General features: G+C 47.5%; 1 protein-coding gene and 1 non-coding gene across 2 annotated transcripts; both read right to left on the bottom strand.

Moving 5' to 3' along the window:
* Positions 1-699: 699 nt before the first annotated feature.
* Positions 700-19,256, bottom strand: LOC126953012 (uncharacterized). The gene is made up of 3 exons (XM_050788267.1): positions 19,116-19,256; positions 5,897-6,967; positions 700-3,714 (listed from the first exon to the last, which is right to left on the bottom strand). The coding sequence occupies exons 1-2, from the start codon at positions 19,203-19,205 to the stop codon at positions 6,458-6,460; spliced, it is 600 nt and encodes a 199-aa protein (XP_050644224.1). The 5' UTR covers positions 19,206-19,256; the 3' UTR covers positions 700-3,714; positions 5,897-6,457.
* Positions 19,257-23,865: 4,609 nt separating this feature from the next.
* LOC126953959 (U6 spliceosomal RNA) lies at positions 23,866-23,972 on the bottom strand. Its single transcript, XR_007725429.1, has one exon. It is a non-coding gene; the product is annotated as a U6 spliceosomal RNA (small nuclear RNA).
* Between the last annotated feature and the right edge of the window lie 2,198 nt (positions 23,973-26,170).

The following is a 26,170-nucleotide window of genomic DNA, read 5'->3' as shown; positions in this document are numbered from 1 at the left end:
CTGCTCAGGGAGACCTGGGAGGAATGCTTGTCAGCCTGGGGGTGCCAGCCACCCCTGCCATGCTCACCATGGAAACAAGCCATGCAGCCCGCACACCAGGCCAAGAATCTGGGCAGCTCGAAGGAGCCATGCCATTGTGGGCAGACACCGAGGCTCCCAGAAAACAAGCAAAGGCGAGGCCTGGAAGCTGCAGCGGAGACAGGTCATCATGACCTTCCCTCCTGGGCCACAGCCAGACTGGCCAGCGGACAGGTCTTCATCTCCCTCCAGGCAACCCAGGCATCCCTCAGGGAGTAAGAGATGGAGCTCACCGCTGCCAGCGTGGGCCCAGGGACTGCTCCCTCCATCAGCATGTATTGGGTACCAGCTACACGCCTAGATGGTGTTGGGCATTACAGGGACAGGATGGACAGGATACAGTGCCTGCTCCAGAAGAAATGGCTGGGTCAGAGAATTAGCACCCTCCAGTGACCAAATGGGCATTAGAAACAGTACTTTGTGCATTTTGAAGGAAGAAGCTGGAGCTGAGAGCCTTGAAAGATGTTCCTGGTGTCTCTCAGCAGGGGCTTTGCACATGTACTTTATGGAAATGGTTTGAGCCCACCGGGCATCCTGCCAGCCGCATCCATGAATGCAAAGGTTAGAATCAGCCTGCTTGAGCAAAGGAGTAGTGGGGACCTTGCTTTTTAGGAGGCTTAGTAATAATTCGGTAGCAAATGCCCTTGGACCTTGGGATACTAATACAGTCACCATAGAGACGTATAGAAATCCTCACATTTTCTAGTTCTCATGCAGAGTTGGTTGTCGAAGTCAGCTGGTCTAAGGGGATGAGAGAAAAGGGTGATAACACACAGTAACAGCCAAGTCACCTTGTACACGGAACGTGATTAATAACATTGATCTTAAAGGGCCTAGGGCTCATTGGTGCTTCAGAGCCATCAAGTTGGATAGCCTGCTGGCTTCTCTCCTCCTCTTTCCTGCACCTTGTCCTCTGCTTCAGCCCCTTCTTTCTCCCTCCCCGCACGACACTAATGCTGTGGCTGATGGGGGATGAGGGTATTGGTAAGGTTCTTTGTTTTCCAGCTTTCTACTCTAGTTGCCGGGCATTTTCTCATTTTTCGGAGACCTATTACTTCCAGAGAACAACTTTGCCGCCACCTGCGGGAGACCCACTAGCCAAAGGCAGCTCAACAGTCCCAGGGCTTTGACCTACTACCAAGAGGAAGTCCAACGGGAGAGGCAGCCCCAGGTGGTGGTACAGCCAGGGCCCTGGAGACAAACAGATCCTGTCTCTGTTCGGTACCAGCTCTATGACCATGGGCAAGTCACTTGACCTTTTTGTGCCTCAGTTTCCTGATCAGTGGAATGGGAGTGATAGGCCCTACCTCCCAACCTTGCACACAGGGTTACTGCAAGGAATTAATGAGATCTTGTATGTAAAGCACATAGCACAGGGCAGGGACCTGATAGGAACCCAATAAATACTTGTGCAGGTGTCCTTTTGGTAAAGGAAGACGGCCAAGGCCCAGCCCCTGGGAGATATGTGGCTATGGTTTGAATGTCTGTGTCTCCAAAATACATATATTGGAACCTAAGACTCCATGTGATAGTATGAAGAGGTGGGGCCTTCTGGGAAGTGATTAAGCCATGAGGGCTCTGCCCTTATAAAGGGCTAGAGGGAATTGGCAAGATGTTTTTCCTTGTGCCCTTTCACCTTCTGCCATGTGAGGATGAAACAAGGGGGGTCATCTTGGAAGCAGAGACCAAGTCCTTACCAGACACTGAATGTGCAGGTTCCTCCATCTTCCCAGCCCCCAGAACTGTTAGGAAATAAATTTCCGTTGTTTATAAATTGCCCAGTCTCAGGTATTTTGTTATAGCAGCACAAAAAGACTAAGACTTATCTGCCTCATGGGCAGGCTGGCTTCCTGTCTCCCAGAATGGCAATGCACACTGGTTAGCCTGCCCTTGCCTAGGGCCTAGCACTCCACCAAGAAGGTTCAGAAACCCCATCTGTCTGTGCTCTGCAGCAGAGCCACTTCTCTGGGCCAGTCTCCCATAGCATGTTCTCATGGCATAGACTGAGAGCCAAGGGCGGCGATCACCACAGGGTTCTTCCTGTGGCTAGTTCCAAAGAGCCAAGCCCACCTCTGCTGGCATGAGCACTGCCCATGTCACTCTGTGGTGCCCCATCTTCACTGCCTCTGTGGCTGCTATGCCCCTTCTCTAACAGTTGCTCTCTTTAGCTATCCCACTGCTTTGACCCGCAGTACTACTTGCACTGATCATTTGCCTCCTCGCTGTCAGCTGCATTCCCAGCCTTGTTTGCTCTGCTCTAGCATAGCACAGTGAGCCTCCACACGCTGCATTTCCCACACGCCCTCCAACAGGCTTTCAGTGAGGTTCTGTGAAGAGGAGGCACTGCCAAAACCTTGGATGGTTCCTCCCTGCTGGCCTCTGGTGGGGTCTCACGCAGTTATGACACTGCTGTTGACACCCAAGGGTGGCAGTGGCAGTGGCTGCAGTGGCAGGGGCTTTGGCCTAGCAGTGCTGCTCTTGGCTTCCTGCTGAAGCAGCTCAGTTCTACAGCCATGGCTTGGAATCACAGCGATTCTGGTTTCCAAGGAGACGTTCCCCCTTGGCTCCTCCAGTCCGCAGCTGGTGGCGCTTTTCTGCAGCCGCTAGTCTTCGGATAACCTTACCTGACTGCCACTGCTCCTCCAGTCCTTCCATCACCCAGTTTCTGATTCCTCAATTAGACCCCCTCAGTGTGAAAAACCAGGAGGGCTTCTGGTTCCTGACCAGACTCACACACCACTTGAGTGACCATGACTCATCTCTTCAGCATGGTTTTGCACATCTCTGTTTTGGCCTGCTGTGTGCTGATTTTAAAGTTTAATCTTCAGAAGATAGCTTTGTTTTTATTTCCCTTCTTCAAAGTTTTTAAATGGAGTCACCCCAAGACCCCAGTGTTCCTCCTACCATTCATTCACTTCCCCTTTTTGAACTTTGGTGAAGCCACAGCAGCACTAAAAAAAGAAGTTAGGAGTGTATGCCCTTGGACCGAGCAATCATACCTCTAGGAATTTACTTACACAGCATAATTACAGAAGAGTAAAAACATGTACGCTCAGATAGATTCATTACAGAATTGCATATAATAGTGACAAATCGAAAGCATAAATAAAAAAATGGTTAAGCAAATTTTGCTCCACATATAACATTGTTTTTTAAGTGAAAAGATTTCTATCATCTATTATCAAGATTTAAAAAAAAAAAAAACAGGCTACAGAACAGCAGGCCTACTATGATCACAGTGAAGTAAAATTGCACACGCATAGGTATTTGTATTTAGACACAAATGTTTCAAAGAATAGTTGCCAAAATATTAACAGTGGTTATCTCTTAGGGGTGGATGATACTTTAGGTGAGTTTTATATTCATAAGCTACCTAGATGGTTTCAATCACTATATCTGTATTTAGGATTTATAGGCCAGCTCCTCTTTGTTCTTGAAAGATTTCAGTGTTTTATTATTGTTTTTAATCAAATGCAAAAGAAGTCAGTTAAAATCAGAATGAAATACTGTTCAAATCAACAAATGAATAAAAACTTGATGCTCCCAGTTGCTGCAGTCGATGCCAGTTTTGCTGTTTCTTCAGCTAAAGGGTAGATCACAGGGCAGGACAGTCACTTTGGGCCATCAATTCTTCTCCTGAAGAAAAGAAGGGGGAAGCTCAGCTCAGATCTGAGTCTATGACTCTCACTCTACCAGGGTTGCCTCCTAATGATACAGGACTCAGGAGAGAGGATGTAGCAATAACTCGATAACCATAAAAGGACATTTGGACAGCACTTTCCGGAATACCAAGCCCATCACATTCATGTCTGATTTTGATTGACTGCGGTACAGCGATGTTATCTCCATTTGATTCAGATTAGGAGACTGAGGCTCAGGGGGATTAAAGAACACTCCCAAAGTCAAACCACAGGAAGCCTGGCCTCCCTGAGAATACTAATTTCACCACACCCTGCTGCCTGTCTCCACCCCTTTGAAACTGCTTACACACTGGAACTGTTGATAATCCCTCCCTGTGTGAGACACTAGGCTGGGATGCCCGGGAGGGCAGGGACCTTATCCGATTCATCTTGTGTCCCCTGAGGCATCAGCATTATAGCATTCAATAAATGTTTGTTGAATTAGCTTGAACTTCACTCGAATATTGTTAGAAGTAGGAGGCCAGAGCTAACACACTCTGAAAAAAAAAACCACCAAAGCTTTGGTTAAAGTCGAGGAATCTAGGCGCTGTGGGGTACAAAGACAAGCAGAAGTTCCTGGGGAACAGTGGCAACTCCAATCAGCAGGAATTCCAGAGCAGACAACCCCTCATTACTTTCTTGCTACTCACAGTGTGTCTTGGACCAGTAGCATCAGCGTCTCCCTGGAGCTGTCTAGAAATGCTGAGTCTCAGGCCCCGCTCCAGAGCTTCTGAATCAGAACCTGCATTTTCACTAGCTCTCCACGCAGCTCCTGCTTATCAAAGTCTGTGAGGCACTAGAGTTGCACAAACTCTACCAGCCTCAGCACACCAGCTGTGAGCCCTACAAGTGCTCGCAAGTAGGGTTTTATTTTGTGCAATGTGGTCTCAGACCCTTCGTTTGTTTCTTTTTTTCCTTTTCTTTTTTTTTTTTTTTTTTTTGAGATAGAGTTTTTTTGAGACAGAGTTTCGCTCTTGTGGCCCAGGCTGGAGTGCAATGGCGTGATCTCGGCTCACTGCGACCTCCGTCTCCTGAGTTCAAGCAAGTCTCCTGCTTCAGCCTCCCGAGTAGCTGGAATTACAGGCGTGCGCCACCATGCCCAGCTAATTTTGTATTTTTAGTAGAGACAAGGTTTCACCATGTTGGTCAGGCTGGTCTTGAACTCCTGACTTCAAGTGATCCACCCGCCTCAGCCTCCCAAAGTGCTGGGATTACAGGCGTGAGCCACCGTGCACAGCCTTTTAGTTTGTTTCTGAAGAAAGAGCAGCATAGCATGTTTGCTTCTAGCAAAGAAGTGCACTTGATTAAAATTCTAATAGGAAGAGGAGAAGAGCCCTGCCTCACCATGGAAAGCCAGATTCTGGAGAAGGGTCATCCCAAATTTTTGAAATTCTACATAGGTTAGTGGATCTCAACCAGGGGACAGTGGCGATACCTGGAAACATTTTTTGGTTGTCTCAGCTGGGGAAGCTGGTCATTCTGGCAGTGAGTAGAGGCTGGGGATACTGTTTCCTCCATATTTATTGCCCAGTCACTCTGGAACTTGGTTTCCACTCAGTCCAAATGAGAGGAGTGGGTCTATCAAATTTATGGAGATCTGGGAGATATGGAAATAATCAGAAGAACCATTAAAAGCCTATTCTTGTCAGGTGCAGTGGCTCATGCCTGTAGTCCCAGTTACTCAGGGGGCTGTGGTGGGAGGATCACTTGAACCTGGGAGGTAGAGGCTGCAGTGACCTGAGATTGTGCCTCTGCACTCCAGCCTGGGTGACAGAGTAAGACTGTCTCTTAACAAAAAATAAAGTATATCAAATTTAAAAAGAAGGTTATACTTCACGAGTATGAGAAAAGTTCAGAAACTCAAGGACTATAGGAGGGCTGGGACAAGCAACTAAGCACAGAGAGAAGGGGGCCCTGCAGAGGAAGAAACGTGGCAGGGAGAGCCCAACGCCCAGAAAGTGGATATAAAATTTTTTTTATTACACAAAATACTTTCTTATTCATAAGAAAGACTTAAATACCCCCCTTTTCCCCAAATACACCAGATTTTGTTTCACTTCTCTATTTTCCAAACTTCTTGAAATGTGGTTGTGAGAAAAAAAGTATTTTTCCAAAAACGATTTTAAAAACAAACAAACTTGTGAACGTCACCAGAGATGGATGCCCCACCAACGCCGCCAGGGAGGAAGGCTGGAGCTGGCCTCGCTGCTGCTTTGGTGACATGCTTTGAGCTCCTCTCCCTCCACGCCACACGGAAGTCACAGGAATGGGATGTGAAAGAGTGTTTCTCTAAGCATACTTCGCAGGGTGCCACCGCCGTCTCCAGGCACTTTTTCTGCTAGGAGATCAAGACAAGAGAAGGGCATGTGAAGGGCCAGGAAGCCGGGGCAGGGACTGCCGTGAGAGAGCCGAGGAGGAGGGTGTGAGGCGCAACCGGGTCTGTTTCACGTTGAAGCGCGAGGGCCATGCGTTCCCCTAGGCAGCTGCGCAGAGCAACCGCTCCTCCGCCGGGCGCAGCTTCGCTGCTGGGGAAGGACAGGCAGGGATGCCTGGTGCACGCGATGCCTTGGCCCCGGGGCGGCCCAGCCTCGCCGAGCTCCATTAGTTGGCATCCGGAGCATCTGGCAGGGGCTCAGGCTGGGGCCCCAGGGACGAAGCCAGTTTGGTGAGAGCCCGCGCTATGATGTCCAAGTGGCCGTTCATGGTCCGCAGCTCCACCAGGATGTCCCCGACGTGGGCCTCCAAGCTCGCCACAGCGGCGGGCCGGGCGCGGGGCGGCGGGGATGTACTCGCGTCCACGGTGCCCTCCTCCCTGCCCGCTGTGCTGGGGCGCGGGGCGCGGCTCCTTTCCGGGCCCTCGGCCGGTGCCAGGACGGGCAGCGGCCGCTCCTTGTCATCTCCGCGTGTGCCGGGAGAGGTGGTCGAGGGGCAGCCAGGAAGCCACTCGACCAGACGCGTGGAGGTCTCCGGGGAGGAGGCGACAACTGAGTAGAGGCCTGTGCGCCGGGAGGCGCCGGAGCCCGGGGGCGCCGAGGCTGAGGGGAGCGGAGGCAGTAGCGGGGGCAGCACTGGCGGGCCTGGGGAAAAGGCCTGGGGCTCGCAGGAAGAGGAGGAGGGAGAAGGCAGGGCAGCGGTGGAGGGGCCTGGCTCCTCCGAGGAGAGGAACAAGGTGGTCGAAGACTGGGAGTCCAAGGTACTGGGCTCCGAATCTGTCAGGGAGAAAACAAGAGTCACTCAGGCATGCATACTCATCAGCATTTATTGTGCGCCAACTCTATGCCCAGTTCCATGCTAGGTATTGAAATGAATGAGAAGGTGGAAATGTATTTCCTACCCCTCAGAGCTTGCAATTCAGTAAGGAAAAGTGGGTTACATGAGCAGTTAATGACCAGAGAACAAAGTGAAGAGGGTGTGGTACAGAGCCTAGGTACTCAGGGGCAGAGAAGATCAGCGAGTCCAAGAAGGCATCCTGACCTAGCTCTCCACTGGGTCTCCAAAGGTGGCACGGGTGTGAAGACAGAGAGGGAGGTGCAGGCAGGGGACCGTGCTGCAGCTTATTTGGAGGCAATCTTGCCAAGGACAGCCCGTGAAGACTATGAAAAGAAGGGCCTTCCCCAAGATGGCCGAAAACAGAACTGTGTTAAACAGATGACCCGCCACTGACCCAGCAGAGGGAGGCTCTCAGGGTGGAGGGGAAACAGTTCAGGGCCGGGAGCCAGGAGACCTTAGTGCTGATTCTTGCTCTGCCGGAAAATGCCCTGGGACCTCGGGCAAGTCCCATCCCTCCTTGGAGACTTGGTTTCATCCTCCCATTTATATAAGAAGGTTGGACCCAATGGCCTCTGGAACCCTTCAGGACGGATCATCCTGCCTTCAAAAGTCTGCAGCTTGAAGCATTGATCTAAGTTCACAGTGGACGCACTTAAAAATCTGGAAGCACTTTACAGACCGACTTTTGTTAGTTCTCCCCTAATCCCTTGAGCTTCCTTCCAGGTAGAAAGCAGGTGGCAGCTCTTTGTGACTGGGTATGGTAACAAGGTTTACCAACCTCAGATCAAAGGAGCCACATGAATGCGAGCTACCTTAACTCAGCTATCTCAGCCACCCTGGTCACCGCCTTTGGGGAGACGGTCCATGCTCACCCTGGAAACAGTTCTGAGTTTTACTGGAGCCAGGTTTGGAGGCTTCTCTCCTGGTTCCAGCTAGAATCGTCTGCGCTTGGCTTTCTGCATTGTCAGTTTGGGTGCCCACCCTGGTGCCCCGCCCTTTGGGGATTCCAAGCTTTTCAAAGGCAGAACTTGCTTGAGTACCTCAGCTTATTATCTTGGGGAGGGTGACCTGATGAAAGAGTCAGTGAGTAAACATATCCCCCGCTGCCTGTGAACATGTGTGCTCTCACCCTCGTCATGGGTGAGCTGTTCCTTCATCTGGTGTCTGGCTCAGACTCAGAGAAGCCCTAGTCATCTGGGGAGAGGTTGGTCCCTCATCCCTCCCAACTCCAGTGTCCAACAACGTTCTCACAGAGCTCACAGGCCCCAGATGTCCAGTTTGTGTGGGAATTGTGTCTGAGAGGATCAGAGAGGCAATTATTCCTCAGGTGACAGCATTTGAGGAAAAGCCAGCAATGTGCCTGAGAGCTTCTCTGACGGAAAAAGTTCATGGGGCCAGGCATGGTGGCGCACGCCTGTAATCCCAGCACTTTGGGAGGCCAAGACTGGTAGATTGCTTGAGTCCAGGAGTTTGAGCCCAGCCTGGGCAACATGGCGAAACCCCATCTCTACAAAAAACATGATGGCATATGCCCGTAGTCCCAGCTACTCAGGAAGTGAGGTGGGAGCATTACTTGAGCCTGGGAGGTTGAGGCTGCAGTGAGCCATGATCACACGACTATGCTCCAGCCTGGGCAATAGGGTGAGACCCTGTCTCAAAAAGAAAAACAGAGAAAGAAAAAGCTCATGGGTACTTTCTGCTGTTGACTTTCACAGAACTGCCTCTCCTCCACCAAAACTACATTTCCCCAGGTGTCTGTGATTATCTTCTTTTAAAGACCAAGAATCATGGCTGCTTCTAAGAACTCAACCACTATGAATTGAAAATGATAAAGGAGAAACTCCACAAACTGTTTTCTCTAGTTTTACTTGAGAAATATTAATGAGCTTCACATATCCAATTCTCATAGCAGACAAAAAAACCTCTATATTAAACCAAATAGAAGTCCAATGTGTAAAATGAAATAGAGGGAAGCGCACAGAATATTCTAGGGTAGAAGCAACTTAGAGACCTAATGCCATCATAAAGGTAGTGATAGCAATGATGCTGAGTTTTCTCCAGGCTACCTGAGGTATAAGAAAAGTGACCTCGGCTGGGCACGGTGGCTCACACCTGTAATCCCAGCACTTTAGGAGGCTGAGGCAGGCGGATTATGAGGTCAGGAGTTCGAGACTAGCCTGGCCAACATGGTGAAATCCTGTTTCTACTAAAAGTACAAAAATTAGCTGGGTATAGTGGCATGCACCTGTAATGCCAGCTACTCAGGGGCTGAGGCAGGAGAATCGCCAGGAGGCAGAGGTTGCAGTGAGCTGAGATTGTGCCACTGCACTCCAGCCTGGGCAACACAGCAAGATTCCATCTAAAAAAAAAGAAAAGAAAAAAGAAAAAAAGAAAAGGAAAAAGAAAGAAAGAAAGGTGACCTCTACAGCCATTAACTTAATAGGCCCCAGCAAAACCTTGAGCCAAAGAACACTAGCTTAGTGAGTGTCAAGATGTCTCAAAGAGAAACCCTTCACTGTTGTTTCAGCTCAAACTTTAAAACATGTAAAAAAGTTGTTAAGACTTAACCCAACCACACTGGTAAACAGAACTGAAAATCAGAATCACCGTTTTCACAAGCCACATCACCTCCCAGAACTTTCTCCTGGCTGTCAGGAAACTTGGTTGCAGCCCTAGCTCAGCTAAAATTGGCTAAATGATTTATAGGTCTCTTCCATCCAAGCAACTGCTCATTTTATCCCGAATTTGGTGCACGAGCTTTTTGAATCAATGACATTTTTATGCATCTTTGGGGATTTCTACAAAATAATATCAGAGTCTCGCTGTACAAACACAGGTCTGTGTGGAGGTTGGGGGCCCTCAGGTGCAGAGTTGAGTTCCTCAGAACTCCCTTTCTCAGCCCTCCACATGGTCTCTGGCCCTTAGCCCGCTTTGCTAGCCTTCTGAGCATGATGGCTACATGACATTTTGTGTACTTTTCTTGTTAGCTAGAATTTAAGCCCAGAGAAAACAGCGACATTGCTTATTTCATCCTCCACTGTATCACCAGGGCCTCAACAGTGCCTGGCATATAGTAGATGCTTAATAAATACTTGTCAACTGAACACCATGTAATCATCATCAGTCTAGAAACACGACTCTAAATGCAGTAAACAGATCCAGCTGCATGTTGTTTGGTCATTCAGCACTCCGGTTATTTATCGAGTCCGTGCAATATTGGGTACATACTTCTACTTTACAAAATGTGTTTCTTGTTTATCTGATATTCAAATTGAACTGTGCATCCTGTATTTTATCTGGTACCCTCATAGGAGATTGACATTTTCATCCTGCCTATTTCATAGATGAGGAAACTAAAGCAAAGTTGGGTTAAATGTTTTGACACAATTTCAGAGTTAGAAGGAATCTTTGCTGCCATTTGGATTAATTGCTTAAAACGCGGAAGTAGAGGCCAGTGAGAGAAAGTGACTTACTGCTTGGTGACACAGCTGAGAACAGAAGTGAGAACAGAGAGAACAGTGTCTCCTCTCTCCTAGTTATCCCTTCAGGATCCTGATCATTCAGTCATGGAACAAATATGTACTAAGAACCTACTGTGTGCCAGGTGCTAAACTATATTTTAAGACACAGCCAAACCAGGCAGAGTCCCTGCCTGAAGGAGCAGATCAGGCCGTGGGCTCTCTGTCCTCCCACAGAGTCAATGAAGTGCACATAGGGGTGCAGACCTCACCAAGTCAGATTGTCTCTCTGTGCATATTAAAACCCAGAAGGCAGATCAGATTAGGGCAGAAATCCAAAAGAGCTGCACAGCAGACACCCATCAGCTATAGTTAGCACTGATTTGCTTATAAAACTTTCACCCTCATTTGCAAGAAGGCGGACTAGAGGCTGGAGTATGAGCCGTTGTCACCCAGCAACGGAGTGCAAACTTTCCACCATAGCACTTCTTTCTCTCTGCTTAGCCACCCCTATCTCCCTCATACATATGATTGGTTTCTGAGGGGAGAGATACTACTTCTTGAGGTGAAGGAAGTGGGATTGAACTAAATAGTGGTTATTCTGGTTTCTTCCAAGCCTAGAAATATCTTTGCAAAAGTCACTTGAAAAAAAAAAAAAGTAACTAACAAGCATTTGAGAAGTGGTCAGGCTCTCTAGAAATATTTTAAAACCTGCAAATTAAAATAATAATGAATTACTATTTCTCACTTATAAACTTGTCAAAGTATTCTTTTGCTAACGCTCATTGTGAAAAAGATTGCCGGGAGAGAAGCATTCTAATACACCGATTCTACTTGAGTAGATCAGTACACCTCTCTAGAAAGCAACTTAGAAACATGTATGATACTGTTTAATGAGAAAGGGAAATTGCCACATCACATTATTCAGATGAGTGCCACTGCTTACAGGAAAATGTGTATAATAAAGCTTGGGAGAAAATAGATGGTGATGTTAGGCATGTTCGGCATGTACTGGGATTGTAATTTTCCGAATTTTCAAAGATTTCTGCAGTGACCATGCATGGACATGCCTTCCCTCATCACTGACCTTTGAGCCCAAAGTGACTGCTTCCTACCAAACCTGGTATCAAGGTCTTCTGACCACTTTCTCTTCAATCGTGTTGCTGAGTTGAGCTGAATAACTTGACTGGTAACTATGCACCTTGAAAGGCCAGATGTCTGGGCGTTTTTTGGGGGGCGGGGTGGGGTGGGGTTCAGTCAACCTTTTTGACATCCATTTGGTATTCACCGCTGACACCCACCAGCCCGGGGCTTAGGCTTCCTCTGTGGAAGAGTTGAAGTGTGCACCTGGCTATGGGAACATGTGGTTCATTTGCAAATAAGACCTTCAGACCCTCTCCTTAAAAGCTATTCCTTCCACTGGCTTCCCCTTCTCCGTAAATGGCCTTCCGTGTGTTCAGCCAAACACTCAGGACTAATCTTTGAGCCTTCTCTTTCCCTCAATTCCCACATTCAATCTGCCAGCAATTGTTGTCAACTCTACCTTCAAAAGATACCCAACCTCTGACCATTTCTGTCTCTAGGCAGTGGCCCAGCTGTTGATGGCTAAGCTGAGATCAGAAAACAGGTCTTCGGAGTTCCAGGTCAACACTTTCTCTGCCACACCTAAAGCCTTCTAGATTTGGATGGACTATTTAGAATGCATCTCCCAACCCCTCTCAGCCACTCCCTATGACTTGCCCCAGGAAAATCCTTTGCCTAATTCTTGGCCCCCTTTAATACATTTTAGGTAATATCTAAACTTATTCATTGATTCATTCAAGAAATGCTTATTGAGCACAAACTGTGTGCCAGGCAGGATGCTCCATAGTGCACAAAACCAAGCCTACACTCTGTCCTCATCACGAGGGCAGAAAATAATCATACGAAACAAATGTGTGATTGCAACAGTGACAGAATCTACATGTTATAAGCTAAACATAGAAGAGGAGGATAAAAAATCCCTTCTAAGTAGGAGGGTCTGACCTCTGGAAGGTTCTTCCAGGGAACTCTGCTTGAATGGAGTTCTGAAGGATTAGTAATTAAGTAGGAGGGAGGAGAGAACACTGGAGCATGAGCAAAGGCCTATGGCAGGAGGGAGTATTGCAAATATGTGGGACATCTGGAGAAAGCCAGTGTGACAGGAGTGCAGAGAGCCAAGGGAAGAAGGCATGCGGCATAATGATGCTCAGGAGAGGAGTACTATATGATTTACACTGTCAGTTATCACTCAATATTGATTCTCCCCTTCCTCTTCCTTTTCTGCTGGGCTATGACCACTTGGGAAAAAAACTACATTTTCCAGCCTGTCTTTCAGCTACCTATAGCCATGTGACTAAATTCTGCACAGAAGGATGCAAGTAGAAGTACTGTGTGCAATTCCTCCTTCCTGTGATCTGAGATTTGGTTGCAATGGCTGGAACTCAAGCAGCCCTCTTGGACTGTGAAGTGAAAACTGCATACTAAGGATGACAGAGCAAATAACTCAAGTGGTCTGAGTCCCCGATCACTTAAAGGAGTTGCTATGCCAATCCTCGCTGGTTGAACTGCAGACTCTTCACACAGAAAAGAAAATCTTATCTATTCAAACCTTTATTAACTTGGGTTTTCTGTCACTCATAGCCAAACCAAATCTTGATATATGTGGCCTTGTCAGACTTGTTAGAAGTTTTGCCTTTATCCCAAGAGCAATGTGAAGCTTTGAAAAGATATTAAGCTTAAATGTGCATATGCGTGTATGTGTCATGATCAGTTTTATATTTTGAAAAATTTACTTGTCTGCTGGTGGCAGGTTGGGAGGACAGGGGTAGACAGAATAAAAACAGTAGAAACAGGAGGTTGCAGTTGCAGGTGAGAAATTATAAAATGACAGTGGTTTTTGCTAGGGTTGTGGCTCTGGAGATGCAGAAAAGTAGATTCTAGAGATAGTTGGGACGTGGAAACAACAGGACTTACTATTGTTAGGGATTGTTGTTAGGGATGTGGCGGGGTGTGGGGAAAGAAGGTCTCAGAGAAATGGGTCCCCTACCTGGCTGCTGCTTCAGTGCAAGGTTCCAGAAATCCTGGCTCCAGAAGGGGAACTTTCCCTTTCTTATTCTCTGGAATCTGGGTGGCCCCTTCCCAGCTCACACCCAGCCCTCGAAAATAGCTCAGCTCTGACACACCTCACCAGAGGCGGCTCTCAGAAACATTTTCCCAGGAACCTGAAGGAAGGAGAAAGTCTATAGCCTTCGGGGACTGGAGGAGAAGAGGAATGGAAAGAGGAACAGATCTGTCTGCAAGAGAAGCAACATCTCCCAGCACTGCAACCAGGCCATTGCCTTTGATGGTTCAGACTTGGCTGAGTTGCTGCCTGCTGTCTTCAGAACCACCGGCATACAAAAGGGAGGGCTGAGTGTCTGATGAACTCAGCCCAATAATATTCACTTCTTTTATTTTCCAGGAACGTCATGAGACCCACAAGGCAATCTTCTGGTTTTAAGACCTGGTGAGTCAAGTCTACAAATACCTCTGACTCAATCTGATCCCAAGTTCTCACCAGGCATCTCCTAGGAACGTGGCTCAGCAGGAGAGCTGGAACTGACCAGCCCTCTGCAGGGAACAGGAGGGTTGGTTTCTCTGCTTTGGGGTTTGGGGAGGGAGGGGGTGAGAAGGGTTGGCTGCAGTGGAAATGGTGGGATTCTTGACTTGACGCTGATCATGCTCACAGTAAGAGCTGACATTGATTGAGTACTCTCGAACTCCAAGTCATGTGTTATCTCTTCTCATCTTCACAGAAAACTACAAGTGGTTTCTGTCGTCAATCCCATCGTACCATTGAGGAAACTGAAGCTTGGCTATGTTAAGAACCCTGGTCACTGGCACAGAGCTGTGATATGAACTAAGGCAGCTGATGCCAAGGCTATTCCATGTGAGGGAGGGCATGTGCTTTCCAGAGTTTTTGCAGGCATGGGAGGAGGACTCAGGAGAGCTAGCATTTGAGGAGGGTCTTCTACACTCTAGGCCAGTTATATGCCACCTTGACTGCACATTAAAATCACCTGGGGAGTTTTATAAACACTATCGGTGTCCCCGACCAATTAAATCAGCATCTCTACGAGTCATACCCAGGCATCCTAGGTTTTAAAAGCTTTCCAGGTGATTCCAATATGCAACAAGTGTTGCTCAATAAAAGCAAGTTTCAGGGTTTTTTTTTTTTTTTTTTTTTTTTTCATTTAATGACCCTATATCCATTTGTAAATGGGGAAGCTGAAGCTCACAGAATTTAGATGGCTTGCACAAACCCCATGGCTGATAAGACTCATGTCTTGATCTGTATCTGGCTGATTCCAACACCCATGTTTGTTCAGTTCATTCCATTCTCTCTCATATTTGGGCATCCTCTATTTTGAAAGCATGCGATTTTTTAAATATAAGTTTCTTTTGCAATGTTAATTTTGTTTGTTCAAGTCCAAGTGCTGTTTAGGTCAGCTGCCTGAGAGTAGCAATGCAGTCTATAGCCACTGAGTGGGGTGGGTTGGCCCAAGGGTGGCTGAAAGCACGGCCTTGGCTTCATCCAGGCTCTGCTGCAGTCAGCGGGCCAGGACCTCCAAAGAGATGTCCAGGAGCCCTGGCTGGGATGTGCCCACTGACTCCCCCAGGCTGAATACTGGCCATCTTCTGTGGCCTTGACCCCTGAGGGGCCACCATCTGAGAATGAGAAGGCCCAGCCCTGGGGAAATCCCTAGTCTCTGCTTCCAGCAGTGCTAGTGATTTCCCAAAGAGTGACATTAGGAAAGTCATCACACATTTATTTCTGTATATATCATTCAGAGCCTAATTTTCTGGAGGCTGAGGGTTGAGCTCATCAGAAACAGCCTTCATCATCAATTGAGTTAACAAAGCCAAGTCAGGAAAAGTGAGAAGGGCAGCCATCCAGATGGATTCAAGCAGTCAAGAGGTGCTTCTGCTCAAAGACTACCTTAAAAGAAGGGAAGAGACAGAAGTGAGACCAGACACCTGTACACCCACGTTCATAGCGGTATTATTCACCAGAGTCAAAACGTGGAAACAACCCTCGTGTCCATCCATGAATGAAAGAATAAACAAAATGTGTCACCAACATACAATGGAGTATTGTTCAGCTTTAAAAAGGAAGGACATTTTGATATATGCTACAATATGGATAAACTTGGAGACCTCTGCCAAGTGAAATAAGCCAGTCACAAAAGTTAGCACACAAAATATTGTATGATTTCCTTTGTATGAAGTTCCTGGAGTGGTCAAATTCATAGAGACAGAAAGTAAAATGAGGGATTAGTGCTTGAAGGATACAGAGCTTCTGTTGGGGAGGATGAAGTTCTGGTGATACTTGCCCAACAGTGTGAATGTACTTAAGGCCACAGAACTGTATACTTAAAAATGGTTAAAATAGTAAATTTCATGTTGTGTATATTTTACCAAAATAAAAAGGTGGAGGAGAAGTATGACACCTTAATTCACAATTTTGTCCAAGCACTTGAAAGATCTATATATGGCATTACCATAAATGTTTATACAATGGGAATGGGAAGAGCTGATAAAACAAATTGATATTGAGAACATGATAGATCAGGTATGGGTTAAGCACCCCAGGAGGCCCCTGAGGATGAGGATTACTTACCCAGCCCTGAACCCTAACTAAACATGAATGCCTCCTCAAAGATGTCTGATTTTTTAGTCATCAGGGTGTCAAATTCTACTAAAATGGCTTTGTTGAGACTGTGTGGATGCAGGTTGGGAGAAAGTAAAGTCTAGAGCCTGACACTTTCAGAACCACTCTTACACTCATCTGCATTATAAACAAAGTGTTGCAACCTCCAAGCATTTCACAGTCAAGCTGCTGGCTCAGGTCACTCATTCCCACTGGCAACACCGGCCAGCGTTTGGGTCAAGAGCCCCGTGGTCCTCACCCAGGCTTCCAGACACCTCATCCCTTTTTTGCTCGCCCTGCTCCAACTATCCCTTGAAGGCACCAGGCACATTCCCACCTCAGTGCCTTTCCACTTGCTGTTCCTGCTGCCTGAAATGCTCCTCCCTCAGACATCTGCATGCTATCTCCCTCATCTTCTTCAGCCTTCACTCAAAGTCACCTTCTCAAGTGTGCTTCTCTGGCCACCCTACTTAAAAGTGCCACCCCCCACTCTACCACATCATCCTCCTGTCCCCCTTGCTCTGACCACAGATGCTATCACTGTTCCACTCATATGGCCAGGGCATATGCCTGGGGAGGAAATTGCATGTGCAAATGCATGAGGCTTGGAAGACTGTGGCCTCAAAGGCTGTCTGAAATGGCTGGAGTGGAGCGTGCATGGGGCTGGGGGACTTTATGGAATGGCTTAAAGGGTAACAAGGACAGAAGGTTGAGGGAGTTTGTCTACCAAGCTAAGGAATTTAAACTTTAGCAGGCAATGGGGAGCCACCAAAGGGTTTTAAGTAGGAAAGTAATAGATTTGATTTGCCTTTTAAAAAGATTACTTTGGCAGCCAGTGGAGTGGAGGCTGAAATGGATGGGGTGAGGCTGGAGGCAAGAAGACCAAATGTAAAAGTAATATCTTGAACATTGATGAGCTCAAATGATGCTACAGCAGAAGGGAACGTAAGAATGACATCCAGCCAACCAGTATTAGAAGACATTTTTTTCTAGGAATAGATTGAATTTCAATAAAAAGAAACTTTCCTGCCACCCTTTATGACAATCCTGTGAACGTTGGCTCCTGCCCTCATTCAAGTTGGCCACCCTTGGTCTTTCATGCATCACCATTCAATAAAAGCAAGCATGGGTTTTATGGGATTGTTTGGAGAGCCCTGAGCCAAAGTTTTCAACTCACTTAGGCAAGGCTGCTCTGCCAATTCCTAAATTGGCTGTTTTTTACATATAGGGTGTGAAAGATATCTCTATGCATCTCTAGGAACACACCCATTTGGAAGGAGACACATGTGACTATATATAATATCTTTATGTGCTTTTTGAAGGGATGTTTATACAACCTGCATATTCTTTGGCATGAATATTTTCGTAGAATGGTGAAAGAGAGAGACAGCATGAGAAAGCTATTCCTATGCCATAACTGACTTTGGCTCACAAAACGAAATGCAAAATAGATTCTGTTCCTTAGCAATGCCTCCAGGGTTGAACAGCTCCCAAGTCAACCCACTTAATCCTTCCTCCTGGAGGGTCACTCACCTTTGAACCTTATTTTGTAAAACTACCATTAAAAAAAAATAACAATGATATAGGCCAGTCCAGGCCCTACTGAAACCCAGGTTCCCTGCCCCCAGAGGAAGAGCTCACCAAAAGAGTCATCTTGCTTGTAAAACTCGGGCTGCTTGAAGAACTTGATGGAAAGAGTGGGGTAGTTAAAAGACGGCATTTTGGCTTTAACAAGGCCAGGAAGCTCAGAGTTGGACCAGCTGTATAGTCTGAACAAACCCAAGAATATTAGAAGCCGGGGTCACCTGGAGCCAGGACACCACCAGGAATGTGGGGAGCAGAGACAGTCTGGCGAGGAGCAGCAGGAACGACCACAGCCCCCTGCTGCCAGCTCCCATGTGAGTCAACAGGGAGGTGGCCAGGACAGGCAGGTAGGAGGAGTGGGGGGATGGCCAGGACAGGCAGGTAGGAGGAGTGATCCTGCAGGGTGAACAGGCAAGCTGCGCCCAGCCACATGGGGTTCACTTGGGCCCTGTTCACACCATCAAGCTCCAGGACCTCCGGGAGGAGCCAAGGGTGACAGATGTGTCAGCCGGGACAGGCACCTCAGAGAAAAAGCCTCCTTGGTTTGTTCCATGGTGTCCCTTTGCCAAGTCCCCAACCCACACTAAGCAACCAAGCAGGGGGATGCCCCATCTGGAGAGGAGGGAGGTGATGGCTCCGTTCCCCAAAGCAATAGACAGCAAGGTTTCTCACAAGGATGTTCAGGAAGTCTGTGGCAGGGCAGTGGCAGGGCAGCGGAACTGGCTGAGTCCTCTAGCACCTTCCATTTGCCTGGGGAATAAAGTAACACTGCCTAACCCTGAACACACTTGGTAAACATCTGGTAAGAGGATAATCCTGTTTCTCTCGGCGTTCCATGGTGCCCTGGGAGCAGACGCTGGCTCTTAACAACTGATGCCTCTGGTGTCTGTTGCCACCTCTTACCACCACCCCCTTGCACTTAGAAGCAAATAATCCCAAGAGATGGCAGGGCCATATTCAGTTCCCTAACTGTCCCATCCAGGCACTTTTAATGCCCAGTCCTTTCTCCTAAGAATTCCTCTGAGACCAGAGCTCCCAGCCTTGCCACTGTGTCTCTCCCTCAGGACATCTTTTCTAATTTGGGTCTGAGCTTTTCCATTCCTTCATTTCATGCCATTCCTCCTAATGATAACCCTTTGTGCCAGGTTCAATTATATACAAAGCTTAAATGAGCAACCCCAACTCTAAATTTGGCCCTGTCCATTGAAGGGGGTGGGGGTGCCTTGGTCATTTGGCTTTGCTCAAAAAGAAAGATGCTGCTCCCCATGGGGAAAAAACACCAAGGAGAGGGGGAAAAACTTTTGCAGAAATAAACATCTAGAAGAAGAAACAGACCAGCGCTGGCTGCCCCTGGTCACTGGGGCTTGAAGCTGCTTCCGCATCTTCAGCCAGGCCTGGTAGGACTCTTTGTCCCACCACAGGCATGCAGAAGCTACAGACATGCTTTGATTTTTCCTTTTAAAAACGTCCTCCGATGTGACCCTACCTATGCTCTCCCTGCAGGGTTAGCAGAGGGTGAGATGAGAGCATTTGCCAGGAATTTCCTGACTTCTGTGAGTTTTTCTCAAGATCTGGTCATGAGTCAACATGATATACTGGGACACATGGTGGAGCTTGCAGTGGACTCCCCTCCCTTCTGGAACATCAGGAAAACCATGTCCCTGCTGAGTAACCCTGGGCAGAAATCCCAAGGCCCCCTCCCACTCCCTGACTCTCCCTCTGTACTGTCCCCAGGTTAGAGGAGATAAGAGAAATACATTTACAACAAACTCGATCAGAATATTAATATTCTCCAGAACTACACAAAGATCCCTGTTTATGCAGCTCACCTCCTTTCAAAATTAAGCTCTCTTGTATGATTCCGTTGCTCTTTATGCTTTTGGCATTTAGAAAATGGGAGGAGGGGGTGATGAGGAGAGGAATGGAGAAGAAAGGAAAAGCAGTGCCCAGATTCACCATGACAAGATCTGAGACCCTAACACAGCCCCCTGAGAGGTCCAGGTGAACTGGGCTGCCAGATAGGTAGAACTAGCTATGCAGTTTTATTAATGTTGACAACCCATCTGAAATACTCAAACAAAGTAGATTCACTACAATTTCCTGTGTGAGTTCTGACTACCAGAACTGGCTATCCTGGCCACTGGAGTCCAGCCATGACCAGTTTCTGCTAGTGATAGTTTAGAATTACCCCTAAGAGTTTAGGGGAGAAGCTCAATGGAAATCAATGACATCCTTCCATAGATCTTTGAATTAAAACAAATGGAGTGCTATCATGAGACTGTTAAATATCTGTGAAGCCTGGCCTCAACCCGGGTTAATGGGAGCAGATTCTGGGAAGCACTTTGCGAAATGTTGGACACAATCAAATAGCAAGGAATTGTTGGTATCACCATAGTTGGGGTTCACTAGCTTCAGCTCTTTGGGCCAAAGAAAATGAAAGTCTTTTATGAATATAGCATAGACTCACACCTGTAATCCCAGCACTTTGGGAGGCCAAGGCGGGCTGATTACATGAGGTCAGGAGTTTGAGACCAGCCTGACCAATATGGTGAAACCCCGACTCTACTAAAAATACCAAAAATTAGCCAGGCGTGGTGGCGGGCAGACGTAATCCCAGCTACTTGGGAGGTTGAGGCAGGAGAATCGCTTGAACCTGGGAGGCAGAGGTTGCAGTGAGTTGAGATCATGCCATTGCACTGCAGCCTGTGCAACAGAGTGACAGTCTGTCAAGAAAGAAAGAAAGAAAGAAAGAAAGAAAGAAAGAAAGAAAGAAAGAAAGAAAGAAAGAAAGAAAGAAAGAAAGAAAGAAAGAGAGAGAGAGAGAGGAGGGAGGGAGGGAGGGAAGGAGGGAGGGAGGGAGGAAGTCAGGAAGGAAGGAAGGAGAAAGAAGAAAGAAGAAAGAAAGAAAAAGAAAGAAAGAGAAAGAAAGAAAGAGAAGATTTTCTAATATCCGTGAGAGTTTAGAGGTGAATATCTTTATTCCTGTCTTTCAAATGCAGAAACTGAGGGGAAAAGACATCAAGTGAGTTGCAGGCACTGAGGAAAATAGGACACGGCACTTCCGACCCCTTAGGCCCTTTATCACCTTCTAGCCCAGGACCCTCAGGAAGGGTCAAGGCATCCTTTGTTGTGGAAAGCACAACTTGGGAAGGAAAAGCTCAACTTGAAGGAAAAGCTTGCTGAGGAGAAAGGCCCTGTTCCTCCTCTCAGCCTTTCCTGTGTGCTGATGTCAACTGTCCAAGTAACAGATGGAGGTGGTGGGGCAGGTGGGCTATTCTGCTGTCCCCGGCTGTGCTGGCGTCAAACTATCCACTCTCCCCACTGTAGCTGCCAGCCTGGCATGTTGTGCCACCTGCCAGACCTGGTTCCTGAGGCCACAACAGAGTTCTCATACTTTCTACCATTCTGAAGGAAAAGTGGGATCAGTATTTTCCAGGGCTCTTTCAACCAAGGTGAGGAAGGCAACTGTCCTCTTCTCCACAGGCCTTTCTCCCCTTTCCCCACTTCCCCTGTCCTCTCGCACGCACGCACACAGGCCCATGGTCTCACCACCCCCAAAAAACACAGCTCCCCAGTTTCCTTCTCATTATGGGAAAAAAAACCATTCTGAATGGCTGCTTTTTCACGTACATATAACAGCAAAAGGGGAATAAAATGAGGCAAAGAAGAGTAAAATTTTAGTGAACTATAATTTTTACATTTTTATTTAAAAATGTTTATTACACATTATATTTTATTATATATTTTTATTATTTCTTTATTTGTGCATTTGCTTCTTTATTTGTTGTAAGCCGGCAGAGCCTTTCGTTTTCCCAGCCGACCATTTTCTACCATCTGCTGTCTGCCTATCGAGGTGCAGGCCGCTGGGAGAGCCTTCCCCGAAGCAGAAGCTCCCTGGATGCACGCAGTTGGCGCCCAGGCTTTCTGAGAGACCCAGACCCAGGCCACTTTCATTGGCGGGCTCTGGAAACATTTTCTTTCAAAAGCTCTGGGCTGTAGCTCACTTATACATAAAATGAGCAAAACAACACTCTTTCCCACTGCTATGCCATGAGGTTTAATTGTTGCAAATTTGTGAAGTGTTTTAAGATCCTTGGATTAAAGAAGTTATATGAGAAAAAATATTATTATAGAGTGGAATTCTGCTTAGTTGTCATATGTTTCCTGTAACTCTTCCCCTGTGTCTTATATAACTTGGAACAAGTACTATGAGCTATGAGGCCTTCAGAAAGCCTTTAAGTAATTTCTTGGCCTGCTTTCTTTACCTTTAAAAAAAAATCCTTCTTCTACTTCTCCTTTTTTTTTTCTTTCTAATACAGCCAGAACTCGCTCTCCCCTAATCCGTATGATGAGAAAGGAAGTTGCTTGGTTGGGGTGGCCCCTTGTCCACCTGGGTACTTCCTCGTCTCTCCTCCCTTCCTCTCCCTTGCCTTTGCTCCCCACCTACACCTTTTCTTTTTACCCTCATATACACGTTCATAAATTGAAATAAATTTGACTTTGAGCCCCGGCTCTAAAATTTGCTCTACCTCTTGGACCAACTGCCAAAACGCGTTACTGAGTGAGGCTCCCTGAAGCTGAGCCTGATGTGGGTCGAGGCCTGGTGATGGTGACAGAACAGAGCCTGGCTGACCAAGGAGCACAGGAGGCCCTGAGTGGCTCTTCCCCACTAGGACCTCCCAACATCAGCGTCACACCCGAAATGCGGGAAAACAGCCAGGCAGCTGCTACTGTGGCCATGCAGCAGCAGCCAAGAATGCCCCTTGTCCTGGCTGCAGCTGTGTCCCTAAACAGGTGCTGCCTGGAGGTCGGGCATGCCTGCATGTGTCACATCCTTCCCTGGGCACACAGAAAGGCATCCCAGATCAGGGATGCACATGGCCTTCACACGTGGCACTCTCGGGCCCCAGGCCTGTCCTGAGGCCGTGGAGATTGTGAGCATAAGATAGGCCCCAGGTGATGAATTCTTTGTAACCCAGTATCTCAGCCTCAAGATGCATTTAAACATTTTTTTTCCCTTCTTGCTTTCAGCCTTGAGGCAGACTTTGAAACTCTTAGCATCTTCCTTTCCCAGCAGGCACTTCCATGAACCACGAACGCTTGTCTAATTATGAGCTTGCTTAGAAATTCCAGGGACCAACTTTGAAACAAACCAGGCAGAAAGACCCAGCTGCAGGATCCTCCCACTCAAGAAGAGTTAGGAACAGTGAGGCCCCCACTGCCGGGCTGAAGTCAGTATGATGCAAATCAGACCTCCCCACAAGTCATTACTGAGATGGCCACAGAGTAGATACATGGACGTGCTTTCCACTACTCCTGCCTATTTCCCACACCTTTTTCTTCCTAAAACCCTTCCCTCAGCCTAAAAAGCTGGAATGATCTTCCAAAGGCATGAGTCTGGCCATACCCTAACCACCAGTATTTTAATAAAGTTGCTTTCCTTTCTCCACACCTCTCTTCTTCTGTTTTCTACCTCTGAGCAGTGAGCTGTCAGACTTCAGCCAGTTACAAAATGGGGCCCAGAGTCGCATTCCCTCTGCCCTCTGCCCTCAGCTGATGGACCTGGACAGATTAGAGGAACCCCCTTCCACTGACCCTGCACCTCCCTGGCATCACTGCAAGGGAGGGAGTGTCCCCAGAGGAGGAAGGAGCACTGACTCTTGGCTGTCTGGCCCCTCACAGGGACCAAACAGCTGCTGCCACCCCCACACCACCCTCACCCGATAATTGTCAGTCAGGGCCCTACTTCTCTGCTCCCCACAGACCAAAAGAACCCAGTGAGGGAGCGGTAAAGTGGGCCTGAGCCTGGGACAGGACAGAACCAGACAGCCTTCCTCCTGCACCTGGGCTCTTTTTTTTTTTTTAAATTTGTAATCTTTCATTTTTGTGTGCACATAGTAGGTATATGTATTTATGGGTTACATAAAATACTTTGGTAGAGGAATGTGATGCATAATAACCATATCATGGAAAAGGAGGTATCCCTCCCCTCAAGCATCAAATACTAGGTCTTGTTCATTTTTTCTATTTTTCCTTTTGGTACCCATTAACCATCCTCACTTTCCCCACCCCCCGCCTCCCCCTAAAAATTATGGAAGGCTTCACTAATTTGCATGTCATCCTTGCACAGGGGCCATGCTAATCTTTTCTGTATCCTTCCAATTTTAGTATATGTGCTGCAGAAGCAAGCACCCTGGGCCCTCTTTGTCTCTCATTCCTTCCTTACTCTACCTCACCTGCTTCTCCCCAGTCCCAACATTCACTCTTTTTCCCTCTTCTCCTACTGGTCTCCACTCCCACCCTCAGCCTGCCCTAGCTCCTTACCCCCAGCAACTTACTGTCTTCTTTTTTAAATTTAATTCTATCTTTAATTGCTACATAATAATTATATATATTCATGGGATACATGATGATGTTTTGATAAGTATAATGTATATTGACCAGATCAGGGTAATTAGCATATCCACCTTCCCAAACATTTACCATTTCTCTGTGTTGGGAATATTCAATATCCTCCTCCTAGCTATTTGAAACTATATGATCGGGCCGGGCGCGGTGGCTCAAGCCTGTAATCCCAGCACTTTGGGAGGCCGAGAGGGGCGGATCACAAGGTCAGGAGATCGAGACCATCCTGGCTAACATGGTGAAACCCCGTCTCTACTAAAAATACAAAAAACTAGCCGGGCGAGGTGGCGGGCGCCTGTAGTCCCAGCTACTTGGGAGGCTGAGGCAGGAGAATGGCGTAAACCCGGGAGGCGGAGCTTGCAGTGAGCTGAGATCCGGCCACTGCACTCCAGCCTGGGCGACAGAGCGAGACTCTGTCTCAAAAAAAAAAAAAAAAAAAAAAAAAAGAAACTATATGATCGTTAACTACTGGTACAGAACACTAGAACTTATTTCTCTTATCTAGCTGTAATTTTGGATCCTTTAACAAATCTCTCCCAATACCTTCCTCTCAAGGCTGATTGGTTATCTGGGGGTTTGAGGAGCTGTGTGTTGCCTCTTCAACAAAAGGAGAGTAGGGACTGTGTCTCATACAGTGATACAGTCCCCTCCCTAAGTGTTTTACTCACCCCTGCGGAAACAAAAACCAAACCAGAGAAGTATTTCACTTTTAAAAGGGGGTTTCCTAGGGGCTGTTTCCTAGGGTCTATGTAAATTCGGTCCCATGATAGACTAATGCTAGAACATGCTGAGCTGAACACAATTAAATGGTTTCCTTCCCCTAGGAATTCTGAGGACCTTAACATGATAAAGAGCATGATAAACATCCGAGAGAGAGGCAGAATGTAGAGTTTTCCAAATTTATTTGAAACTCCCCTTTCCTAAGGAATATTTTGAGAGGCAAGGCAAACATCCCCTTGACCAATGCTGCAGGAGATGCCAGCTCCTCCAGGGCTGGCTCCACTCTGGAATTATGGACAGTGCCCAGCAGAGGATCCTGGATAGACCACCCCTTCACAGAGACCAGCATCTCTGCCCTCCTTCAAGCCAGAAAAGCAGAATTGGCCTCATCTTCCAGAATCTTCCACTGTCACTTTGACAAGTGGAGGACTTGCTTTACTGTGAGACTTTACTCTGGGGTGTTTCAGCCATGGACTAACGAAGAGATATCCAAAGCTACTCCTCTCACAATAAGGTCCCCCTCATAAAAAGCCACACCCCTCAGTTGTTCACCCCCAGCAGCACCTGCATTAGCACAACGGAAGTATTTCAAAGCCTAAAAACTACAGACTCAGCACCTTGGCTTGTGGCTACTTAATTACAGCCCTTCCCCTCCTGCTGCCTGCTTTCTTGGACCTGCTCTCACTTCTTTCAAGCTCCTCAGTAATTGACTCTCACCTCCTGGCTCCCTGGGGGTTCAGCTTGGTGTTCCCTGTGACAGGGCCCTTATCAAGAAGTCTCCAAACTGCCTTATGGCATATGGACCAATTTTGTTTCCTTCAAATCAGGGGAAGGAAAGGGGCGTCTTCTCGCTTCCTGAGAGTGGTGCCTGAGAGCATGAGGAGAGGAGAGGAGAAGGGAGACTGTCCGGGTCAAGCCAAGGACAGGGTGGGGTATTCCCACAGGGCACCATCAGCATGGAAGCTTCCAGAAACAGAGCACACCCTGTGCAAAGGATGTTTAAGCCTACAGCCATTCACAGCAGCCCTGCTGCGGCCAGAGTGTATGCTCCCATCATTTCCTCCCATTTCCCATTGACATTGTCCCTACAAAGAGGAGTAAGAATTATGTGAGATTCGGGCAGGTGATATCCCCTAGGCAACCATCAGGGCTGCTAAGAATCACAACCAGCACTGCAGGCCCACCCACGTTTCTTCCTCTGCAAAGGCGTGAGTACCTGGGGTGGAAGAAGCAGCTGGGAAAGCACGGCTTGGGGGCCACCAACA

The sequence above is a fragment of the Macaca thibetana genome, chromosome 4 (assembly GCF_024542745.1).
Source record: "Macaca thibetana thibetana isolate TM-01 chromosome 4, ASM2454274v1, whole genome shotgun sequence".
In the NCBI taxonomy this organism is placed as follows: domain Eukaryota; kingdom Metazoa; phylum Chordata; class Mammalia; order Primates; family Cercopithecidae; genus Macaca; species Macaca thibetana.
The sequence above is the reverse complement of the archived record's forward strand: the minus strand, read 5'-3'. Positions and strand labels throughout refer to the sequence as shown.

Excerpts from the sequence above, each read along its gene's own strand:
- LOC126953012 (XM_050788267.1), bottom strand. The coding sequence starts at position 19,205 with ATGCCTGTGGTGGGACAAAGAGTCCTACCAGGCCTGGCTGAAGATGCG. Across the intron at positions 6,968-19,115 it reads ACCAGGGGCAGCCAGCGCTG|ATTCGGAGCCCAGTACCTTG; the intron begins GTCTGTTTCTTC and ends TCTCCCTGACAG.